This window comes from Ascidia mentula, chromosome 8, assembly GCF_947561715.1.
Source record: "Ascidia mentula chromosome 8, kaAscMent1.1, whole genome shotgun sequence".
In the NCBI taxonomy this organism is placed as follows: Eukaryota; Metazoa; Chordata; class Ascidiacea; order Phlebobranchia; family Ascidiidae; genus Ascidia; species Ascidia mentula.
The window spans coordinates 12476118-12487233 of NC_138573.1; the positions used below are offsets into that span (position 1 = coordinate 12476118).

At 37.1% G+C, this 11116-nt stretch overlaps 2 protein-coding genes across 2 annotated transcripts; both read right to left on the reverse strand.

The window, feature by feature from the left end:
• LOC145912427 (serine incorporator 1-like) lies at positions 1–6160 on the reverse strand. Its single transcript, XM_082999885.1, has 12 exons — positions 6068–6160; positions 5305–5469; positions 4765–4850; positions 4272–4367; positions 3607–3736; positions 3108–3275; positions 2784–2877; positions 2482–2606; positions 2123–2247; positions 1739–1823; positions 1483–1625; positions 1–725 (listed from the first exon to the last, which is right to left on the reverse strand). Exons 1-12 carry the CDS (start codon positions 6101–6103, stop codon positions 587–589), a joined length of 1392 nt encoding a protein of 463 aa, XP_082856011.1. The 5' UTR covers positions 6104–6160; the 3' UTR covers positions 1–586.
• Positions 6159–10480, reverse strand: LOC145912426 (tyrosine-protein phosphatase non-receptor type 4-like). The gene has a single exon (XM_082999884.1). It carries the CDS (start codon positions 10413–10415, stop codon positions 7368–7370), a length of 3048 nt encoding a protein of 1015 aa, XP_082856010.1. The 5' UTR covers positions 10416–10480; the 3' UTR covers positions 6159–7367.
• Between the last annotated feature and the right edge of the window lie 636 nt (positions 10481–11116).

The following is an 11116-nucleotide window of genomic DNA, read 5'->3' on the forward strand; positions in this document are numbered from 1 at the left end:
TACACTCATTACGCTTTATTAACGATGAACGAAAAACCCACACAGATATTTACATCTTCGCGAAAAAAAAAGAAATAATGCGATTTCATAGAACACACAAACGGCGAAGGTGCTTTTTATCAACAGTCTGTTGTGTATTATTTATTCATGTGTGCGGACAATTTGAAACGTTAAAACTTGCTTTTTATGGTAGTAAAATACATTGTGCATGTCCAGGATGGTTTGACTTTAATTAAAAAAGACTATTGGCTCAACGGCATGACTAATATACTTGCAACATTGCTTACATCATATACGAATTATAGTCTGAAGTACTAACAAAGAAACCTTGACGAAATACAACTATGATGCAGAAAATAAACTGTTTGCAGTTTGAACTTCAAGCTGTTGTGGATATTTACAACTCAAATTTAACATTTTCATGTAAGGAAAATACTATGAAAAATTGCCATTTAACCACAATATTTCAATCGGTGGAAACGATACAATATGATATGTACACAAAAACATGCGTATAGAGTGAAAGAAAGATAGAGAAATTATGACACTTATTGGACGGAAAAGTTTACATACATGCTGCTTTCATTCAGTCAAATGATCTGTTGCTGAGAAATATGGGAGCCACAAGAGTCCAAATGTACAATGCAAAGCACACCCAGCTTGATGATATTTTCACCCACATGGCAGGTAGAGAGTGCTCCATTGTAGTGTAATTCTCTCCAGGTCTGTGTGATAGAAATATGTTATTGATACATATGTGCTGCTTGCAGAGTTTCCAATGCATTTTAATTGATGGCAAATTATGGTTGTAAACGCAAGTGACAAAAAAGAACAGTAGGAAGAAAGTATTACAACAAGACTATTTTAGGGATCTGTTTGCATAGTTCTGGTCGATGTAGGACCCATAAACCAGTATAAATAAGTGACAGGATCCTCCTAAAATTTTACGATGTACTGAAATTGTTTCTCGCATGAGGCAGTATTTGATGGTATGTTTGAACACAACCACTTGTGAGTAGTTGTGTTGCACACCAATTTAAACAATAAGTATAAGCTTGTATTTTCAACTGCATAAACAAACACTATTTACAAAACTATATCAATAAATACTGTGGCCTCACCAACACAGCATACATGGTTACTCAGGCACAAGAGCTGAGTCATTCTGTTTTGCAGATAACAATTGGCAACACTTAACTCTACCCACTACATTTTTAGCACTGTGTTACAAATGAACGCTTAAAAAAGTTTGGTATGTCAAATCATATCACCCAGCAAACAGTGTTGTGGGAAATGTAATAAGTCAAAATTGAGAATACTTTGATTCCTATAACTCTCTTATGTCACATTCAAGAATCTTGTTTTTTTTTACTTTTTAACTTCGCATAAATGTGTTAGAGGAAAAAATCAAACAAGGTTATATCTTTCTTGTTTTAGGTATGTAAAGGTAAACAGGAGGTTTACAAAACTGCCATCTCGTACCTGTACCAGTTTGTCAGGGTCATCATTATGTAAAGAGATGCCAAGAAAAACATGAGATGGAAGAATGAATAAGAATAAGCCACAGACTCTTGTTCATTGTCGTAAACCTTCTGGCCATTTGCTTCAGCATCTTTCACCAAAACCTTTCGAAAACATCAAAAGTCATTCATTGATAACAAAATCAAAAGAATTAAAGCACAAAGAGCAAATTTTATTATTTTAGTCTTTGCCATTTGATTAATTTCTCCCGACTTACATCTTGATCACCTTCGTTGTCGTCCAATACAACATTTTCATGAAAAGTCAGTCTGTCCACATTACTTTGAGTTGAAGATCGAATGCTGAGAAAAAAAGGGGAATAAATGAAAAAAAACTGGTGCCCAAACAGTAGAGTTAACTATTAAAGAATGCAACTTCCAAGTTAAATGAAACCAGGAAGAAGTTTCTCTCATGCCATTCAGCAACTTTTACACGATGCTAATGTACATTGCAAAATTATTAATGGGCTGCAGACCTGTCAGAAATTGGCCTGTCTGCAGCCTAATGATCAATATGGATTCTTTGCTACTATCCCTTTCTCACACAACAGCTTAGCAAATACATGCTTTGTCAGTTTGTAAGGCTACATGAGCATACCCACCTTGAATACAGCACACAAACAAAGAATACCATCAAGCCAACAATGCTCTGACCATCCCAGAACTGAACATTGGTTGGTGGAGTTGGGGTGGTTCCATTTGAAACACTTCCTCCATGTAAAATGTCCTATATGTCAACAAAAAAGCACATGAGATACCAACTTTAATGTGGAATCAATATGTAACTTAAAGTCTTTACAGGGTATAGCTTTGAAAAAAAAACAGCTAGCACTTCTTCTATATGTGCAGTACATAACCAACAAGGTGATTGCAATTTAACACAAGAAACTTTGTTTATTTGAGGTGTGCAACACCACCAAGTATAACTAATGCTTTTACATGCACTCTTAGTAATATTTACATTGGCCACTGCCATCAGACTTGGGTTACATGTCACATCAGGGTTGCTTGTCATTGCTGACCAGGTCAAATACATGCAGTACATGGAGATTACAGATGCTTGAAGCAAACCACTTCGAGGTTGTTCTTTAAAAAGGCAAACAAAAAAAGTTTATTGTGTATTTTAGTGTAACTATAGAGTTTTTATAGAGTACAATAACTGCTCTTTATATCCAAAATTCATTTTTTGTCAAGCAAATGCAGTGTAGTCATCAAAAAACACTGCCTTCACAAAACGCCAACATGAAGGTACCAAGTACCCACCTTCCTGTACACGAGGCAGTATCGCAACCACTGACACCACAACGCAGAGAATCAGGTTGATGCTTACAAATGCCTTGTTGGTGCTGCAGTCACCCTGCATATAAAAAGGTCACTGAATGTATGGCTTACTTGCATACATAACTTCACATGATAGCTTTGACAAATCATAGTTCAATCGAAAACATATAATGCAGAAACATGGCCTTTAAAATACTGAAAAGTTTACAACAAAGCCAAACAGAAGGTTAAAGCGATGTTTGTAGTAAGTCATGGAAAAAAAATCTGGCTCGTATTCTGGTTGTTTGCAAAGAAGAGTTCACTTACAAATGCATAATAAATGTAGAACAGCACAACAGCCGCAATGCAAACGACATAGTTGAAAATGGTTGCTCCAAGCAGAAGAATGGTCCAACAGCGAGGGGAATCCCCATCTTCACGCTTTTCCAACATCACATCATTCCAAGCATGGGCAAAATCAACCAGGAGTACCAACTGCACAACACAATGACTTTTTAATAACAAAGTAAAGAGCAGTTGGTGACTTTTACCTTACATTTCTAGATTTAGTTGCAGTTTTATTGCAATGCACAGTATTTTAAACTGTAAAAATGTCACTAGGAAACTGCAGGAATCAGACCATCTGCTGGGGGGTGACCGCTGGATTTGCTCTTATGTGTCAAAAATTGTATTTAAATAAGATCAAAATAATACTGATTTTCATTATCAGGTAGTTTACATGGTTACCTTTTCCAGCAAACAAAAATCTCCCAGGATTTTACATAAACGCTGTCGACAGCAATGCTTAACCAAAATATAACCCAACCTGTATCAGTATAAAGCCAAAAGCTCCAGCCATGCCAATGTAATACCAAGCAGTACCAAAGTCACCACGGGGAATGAAGAACGCACCCACAGTGATGCCAACCAACACAAGAAACTTGATCAACCAAAATCTGCACACAAAGAGTAAAAAGTTAAAACCTGATGGCAAAAGTTAGAGAAAATTGAAAACATTGACTTTGACCAGGAATGCACAACCTTTATTACACCATCAGCTGCTCATGAGTCTAACCGATAACTACACATTAACTTGCCTGGAAGTGTAATAAAATGTTATGTTTTGCATTTTTTTTCTCACAGGACTTAATTTTGTTTCATAACAAAAGACTGACCAATTTCATACATGAAATATCCAGTTAAAATACCTTGTTTTAACAACAAATGGCAACCAATAAAAATGTTCTATAAGGCATGTGTGTGGTTTTGCACCCCAGACTTAGAACATTATATGGTACAAAATCATTATAATTAGTGACATGAATTTTCCATAATTTTTTAGATGTGATTAAATTTAAAACAGTGTTTAGTTTTACCTTATCTTCATAATCAAGAAATCAGAATCCTTGAACAGGAAATACCACATGTTTGTTTAGTTAATTATAAATCCCACATCCTAATAAACAATTGCTGCTATTTTCAATCACATACCCATTATGAATTTTGGCTCTTGGGTCTTTACTGTTCTTCACACAAATCATCAACATTGCAAAAAGGAAAAAGAAACCGGCCATTCCAAAACACACTCTGTGAAGAGAAGATATTCTAATATTTGTTTACATAATATATTATTCTACTTAAGGTTCACATAAACAATCAAGCTAAAAGTGAAATAAACTTTGGTTTCATTGTGCATTTATCAATAATATATGGGTTTTGTAATTCAGGTTAACATGCAGAAATTGTGTGCAAGGAACATTTTCTAGTATTGTGTAGCTACTGGCAGTGTGAACACAATAAAAAACAATGCACATTGAAGCTGTCAGTGATTACGTAGTCTTCCTGTTCAATGTTTGTATGTGTGACATCAGCACACAGTATTTATGCATGCTGTGTTGCTGAGATGTAAGTTTGATTAGTGGTAATGACACCAGTTTATTCATGTGACATATTTATATATAGATATAATGGTTGCTGAGATCACCTGTACACAGCTAGGTAGCCAGCTAGAGTGTCACAATCAACCAAACCACCAACTGGAATACTTCCGCCTGTGCAGAATGTTGGAATCTGAAAATATACTCTGTGATGACATTTGAAAATCAGCTCTGTAATTTTATACCTATTGGAAAATGCATGACAAATATTTGCTTTACGAATTATGATGCTAAGAACTGTTTAATTTATGACCCAAAGTGATGATGGAAATTAACACGGTCGGAACACATAAAACTATGTCTCTCTTAGCTGACATTGAACAAGGGTGTTTATATTCCATTTGTGAGGGGGAAGTAGAAACCACAAATGATGATTCACTTTAATTGAATATTCACATTGCAATCTCATCCCAAAGGGCAGTTTATGTCTTGCTTCGATAAATTTCAAAAGAATAGACTGGGAGTGGCATTTTGTGTGGGTTCCAGCTTTAAACTCATGGTTTCAGAAAGATAAAATTTGACCTAATTTACACACTCCTACTTCTTGGTTTTAATTTTTTTCAGTGGAAATTTTACATGAATTTTACCTTCTTCAACTTTTCCTCTAGCCCAGGGGCAAGCATGATCGAAGCCACAACAGTTCCCACGAAGAGAAATAGAGCGTAAACAATACGGGAAGAAGTGGAGTTCTTGCATGAGGGACAAGACTTGCAACATAAACCACAAGCTGCCGAGCCACAACAACAAGCCAGCTGCAGAAAATTTGTATATAAATTTATGTTGTTTTCTGCACAAAGCAGAAGGTATACTGTACTGAATAACAGTTTTGCGAAAAATAAATTGATATTTTAACGATAAATGTTACCAATTGTTATGTCAATTACCTTCTTCAGCAATACAGGTGCTACATTAAAAATGATATTTCAAAGACCCTTGATTCAATTCTTGTCGAGAAATGTTAATCAATAAAACATTGCAAGAATTAAACTCTTACAAAGTCTTTTTTCCATGCAGCATTGCATCAAAAGGTTCATTAGTTACAGGACTAATAAATCAATACTATGTAGAAAGCAAAGGCTTGCACTCCCCGAGCTGAATTATCAAAGTTGGTCACTCCCTAAGTCAAAAGTATTGAAACCCAAACAGCAGGTTATTGACAAACTGAGAGCAGACAATGTATTGTGGGGAGGACCAAGTTGGATAATATAATGAAGAAAAACACCAGAGGTGCTATGCACCACAATATTAGGAGGGCCATGCTGCGCAAAAAAACACTACTTGTTTATTTTCTTTACTGGAGGGTTAGAAATGAAAGCCAATTTGTATTTTATAGCCGGCTTGTTTGCTTACCTGGCTCAGTGAGCATACACCAAGGACAGAACCCATTGCTTGATTTTTTCAGAACAAAGAATATTTTTATATACGTTGCCTACTTTTCAACCTAAAAAAAAAACGAAAAAGAGAAAGGACATTAATTAGCATAATCTGTACAGTTTAGTAACATAGGGGCATAAACATTTTTAAGCCACAAAAATATGAGAGAAAAAGCGCCGTGGCAGAGCAAGAACGAACACACACTATAAAATGTGAAGTTGTGCTAAGCAAAACACTGGAAGAGCTCAAGGCAATGAACGTTTGCAATCTTTTTCTGGTATGAGACAAAGCAAAATAGGGAAACTGCAGATACGCTTAACACTTCCCTTTGGGATTTGCCGAATATGTAAACCACTACATTGCACATTATTATTTCTACACTAAAGTGTTTCAAAAACGTTAAAATGCCAAATTTCTGTTGAGTGACAACGTGGTTTAATTATAATAACCTTGCTTGGCATTAGCACAGGCCAAGCAGAAATGTGTTAAAACCACCGTACTTTGCGCTAAAGAAAAAAAGCATTAAAAAACATAACATGGTATAACAACAATGACCAATATCATAATAAGTGATGATAATAATATTTGAATTAATCAATAGAGTGTTTGGTTATATGCATTGAAGAAAAAAACATAATGTTGGTACAATAGGCATTAAAGCTTAATCCTAGCTTTAGCCATTACCAGAGGCAGCAGCATTGTTTGTGTATCAGCAATCAAACACCAGAACCTTTTCTACAAGCCCTAAAATAATTTAAGTTTTATTTATGTAATAATGGCAAAATTAGTCCATGACTATGGGAACTTTAATACACCATACAAAAGTGTTAGTGCAAAAATACTGAATGTTTTCATTGGGTCGACAACAATTAGCAATACTTATTCAAATAAAAGGCTGACTAGCTACTATGATGCAAAGTGGTTTAATTTATAGCTGTCATAACAACCTAATAATGGATTTGGTAACCATAATTTTCAACAGAATAGCAACCATTGGGTGCAAAAATTTGGGTAAAAAATTTTTCTTTGATTACCATGTTAAAAGCACTTTTATGAACGTTGAAAATGGGTGTAAAAGTAAAAACAAAAAGTTTATGTTCACACAAAATCCTATTTTGAATGCTGCTTATGTCACAAAGCCCTTATTTTGCAAAAACGCTTTGAAACATTAAAAATATACTGCATTGGTTTTACAATATATATTCAACAACAATGCAGGCAGTGTCTCAATTTACAAGAAAATCATCAGCATCTTGAGCAATGCTGTGCCAGCATGTCACGATGTTGCTGACTCATCAAGGTTAGAATTGTCAAGTCCTTCGTGGTCTTCTTCGTTAACTGAGTCTTGCTCATCAAAGTCATCCTCATAAATAGGTTTTGCAAGGCCCTCTTTGTATACACGCAAAATTGCCTCGCACACAAACTTGAATTGGCCAGGTGTTTGAATCATCATAGCTCGCTGGTCACGCATCGCACGAGCAATCTCAACTGGGTATACAGGCTGGCCAGCTTCAATTAGACACATGGCAGTTTCCATGGTTATCAGCACACCAGTTCTACCAATTCCAGCACTGCAGTGCACAATACAAGGCAGTTTCATTCCTACACGGTTTTGTCGCACGCGCAGGACAAAATCAAGAAAATCACTGGAATCGTCTGGCACACCATGGTCTGGCCAGGCAATGTACTGCATTTGCCTTATGTCTCTAACTTTAGTGTTGTCATCAATACTTCCACTGCCATCCTCATCAAGCTGATACAGTTTGAAATCCCGAAAAGCAAACGAGTGTGTAACTTCTTCTGAAACTGATTCAATCACCCAGGGACCAAATTGAACAGTTTCACCTTTGTCAGGCCAATACTGGTGGCATTTAGGTCGACCACGCTCGGTAACAGTGGTGAGCATCACTATTAGTGAGGCTGTCTGCTCCCAAACCATTGTCCAAAAGTCTAAAGAAGTGTTAGGAAGAGGACCTTGACTGGCAACATAGCGGTTGGTCCAATTGTTGCCAGGTATATGCATGTTCACGTAATTTGCATTGATATAATCAGTGCCTCCAGTGTCTAGCAAAACCCGCGTGTTGTCATATGGTGCAATGTCACGGTATCTGTTTTTCGGGATATTCTGGGGCAACCTTGCATCGTGCATAGTGGCACCTGGTTTCTTTCTGTACAGCTGGTCAAACATTGCCAGAATCTCACCACTGTCTAGCATATCTGCCAGCCACTGCATTGACTTATCTAAAAGGGCACCTTCATCGTCAGTGGTAGCAAAGCTTTCTACATGCGACACTTCTTCGCTTCCATTCAGTTGTAAATGATTGTTTTCATCATGTGACACATTGTTTGGCACAATGGGTCGCACTAAAAGTACAAGTTGCCGAGAGTGATGTTCTCTTGTGGATCGAATAAAACGGACGACTTGCTCATGTGTGTGGGTTGAAACATCACGTCCGTTGATCTGCAACACCTGGTCACCTTCATTCAGGTGTGGGGTGCTAAGTGAAGCAGGTGAATTCGGCGCAACTTTTGAAACAACTATAGGCATATTTTGATCAGCACCTCCCTTCACATTAAACCCGTACCATCCTTCACTATTGGGTTTAACACGCACGACTAGCAAGTCATCAGGAAGCCCATTGAATTGTGCACCACCAGCTTGATGGGGAAATGGAACTTGGGAGTTATTAGAAACCACATATGATTTGTCAGTTTTGGATGTGAGCACACTGCTACATTCACTGTCGGCTGTTGTGATTGCTGACAACTCACTGGCAGCAATATCGTCATTGTCACCCACAGCATCTGCTCTTACATGCATTTGGCGGTATGATGCTGCTAAAGCCGGATCTGGTGAGTGGTATTGAATTGGAATTTGCACAGGCGAAGGAAGATGCTCAATTTCACTACCATCAGGAGTATCATTTGTGAAAAAATCATTGTCTTTAGGGGCAGTACCACCGGCAAGGGCCTGTTGTTGGCGCAGCATTTCCAACATTTCTTCATCAGTAAGTTGTGGGCCTCCAATACCATACGACATTGATGGGGGAGCACTCAACCGACGTGGTGCCTTTTCATCTGATTTACTGTCGCCATTACAGGACACAGTCAAATTGTCTTTTGATTTTGCAGAACCAGCACGAGGCCGCAGGTATTTTTGATGATTCTGGGAATCATTTAAACTGTCATCACCATCCTTTAACTTCCCTCTTCCTCCCAAGGTTAGAAACCCGAACAAGTGTTTGTCAGTTTTGCCATCAGCTGACTGATTGTGTTGGCTGTCATTGGATTGTTGCTGGTGTAAACAAGAACTGTTCATGCAACGATCGAGGCGGTAAAATGAGTGAAAATCAACACAACTCTTCCACAGTCGTTTGCAGGCACGATAGCTATCCATATGAAAGCTAAAAACTGGTTCGAATTGCCCAAGATCCCTTTTGCCATCAGACTTTAACTGAATGTAGAACTGTTTCCGTTTAAAAGAAATCTTCACAATGGAAGACCATCGGAACTCATCTTTTCTAAAACCATTTTGATACAAAACCACTCCAAACGAAGTTACACCAACATCTAAATCCTCTTCATCATTGTCTTTTGCATGATGTATTTCTACTCCATACAAGTCCATCTTTTGGGCTTTCTTGATGAAGTGGTTTTCAGCTTGAGCAGGTGAAAGACCTTTGTGCATTTTATGCAAGCGGATGATTTCCTTTTCAAATTCCTCAGTTTGATTGGCAATAAACTTAAATTCTGATACATAGTTGTTTTTATGTTCTTCTGCATTGTAGTCCCCTAACTCTGACTGCACAGCAAGTGAAGCCATCATAGCTGCCGTTGAAGATGGACACTGTAAGCGTCTCTCTAAAAGGTCTAATTTCAACTGTAAAAAGAGTTGAAATCTAGTAAACTCATCCTTCATCGAAGACACATCATTTGCGTAAAACTTTACACGGAAGAACAAAATATGTGGGTAGCCACGCTTAAACTGTTTTCTAATCGACTTAGTTGGATCCAACCACCTCATAGTGTCTGGCACATCTGAAGGGAATTGAAGACCAAAAAACTTTACTTCCGAAACACGGAGATGTTGAAACAACAGGTCGAGCAAAACCTGCCCGCGGTCTCGCTTGTTGATTTTGAACACCACCTCTGTGTGGTCCAACAACACAACCGAAATATTCACTGAAGACTGCTTTTTTTCTCTGGCAGCTTCAGTTGCCCTAACATTGTATGTTCCAGAACCAGTGAGCAGATTCCTTGAAACAGCAGGGCTTGCATCTTTGGTGTGGTTCATTTTATTAACGTGTTTGCTTTCCAGCCTCATTAACTTGATAATACATCAAAATGATCTCAAACGAGCCTATGTTTGGGGCAACCAGCAAAATACATATATGCTGTAGACAAAAATTACATTAAAATAGAGTGAACAAAAATAATTTAATAAATTCAACAATTGAAAAATATTTTATTTTCTAACAAGAGAAGATTCTAATTAAATTACTACATGTTAAATGTTAATAACCAGCCTTTATTTTATTGTGTTGGATATGCCTATTTTAACCAAAAAAGCAACAATACAAAAAGAAATTAAGTTGAACAGTTTATATGAAATCAAAATTGAAAAGTTGATTTTTGTGCGGAGGATTTTGTTTCGGCGATCGTCAATTGCGCGGACGATCGCAACGTTTTTTTCTGTATCTCATTTATAATGCACGGATTATCGGTAAATTTTCGCAAAAGTGCACAGAGGATTCACGACATTTTTTCAAATCTGGCATGAAATACAAACAAGCAAACAACATAGTGTATAATCAAACTACACAAGATTCACTCGTTTTTTTGAAATACGGTCTGATATCAACATTTTGCAGTGGATCGCACAAGTTATGTTACAAGGCATTAAATAAAGTCAGTGTTTTTTTCCTAACATTCAAGCAACCGAATTTGAATTGAAATATATACCAAAATGTATTTAAAACAGTATTACACAAATTTATATCAATTTTCGCAGATATGCAAGTTTAT

Bases quoted from the DNA above. Each gene is read 5' to 3' on its own strand.
- LOC145912426 (XM_082999884.1), bottom strand. From the start codon at position 10,415: ATGAGGCTGGAAAGCAAACACGTTAATAAAATGAACCACACCAAAGAT.
- LOC145912427 (XM_082999885.1), bottom strand. From the start codon at position 6,103: ATGGGTTCTGTCCTTGGTGTATGCTCACTGAGCCAG. The intron at 1,824-2,122 runs GTGGGTATGCTC...TTTTTTTCTCAG, and splicing joins GTTTGTGTGCTGTATTCAAG to CATTCGATCTTCAACTCAAA. The intron at 1,626-1,738 runs GTAAGTCGGGAG...TGTTTTCGAAAG, and splicing joins ACAACGAAGGTGATCAAGAT to GTTTTGGTGAAAGATGCTGA.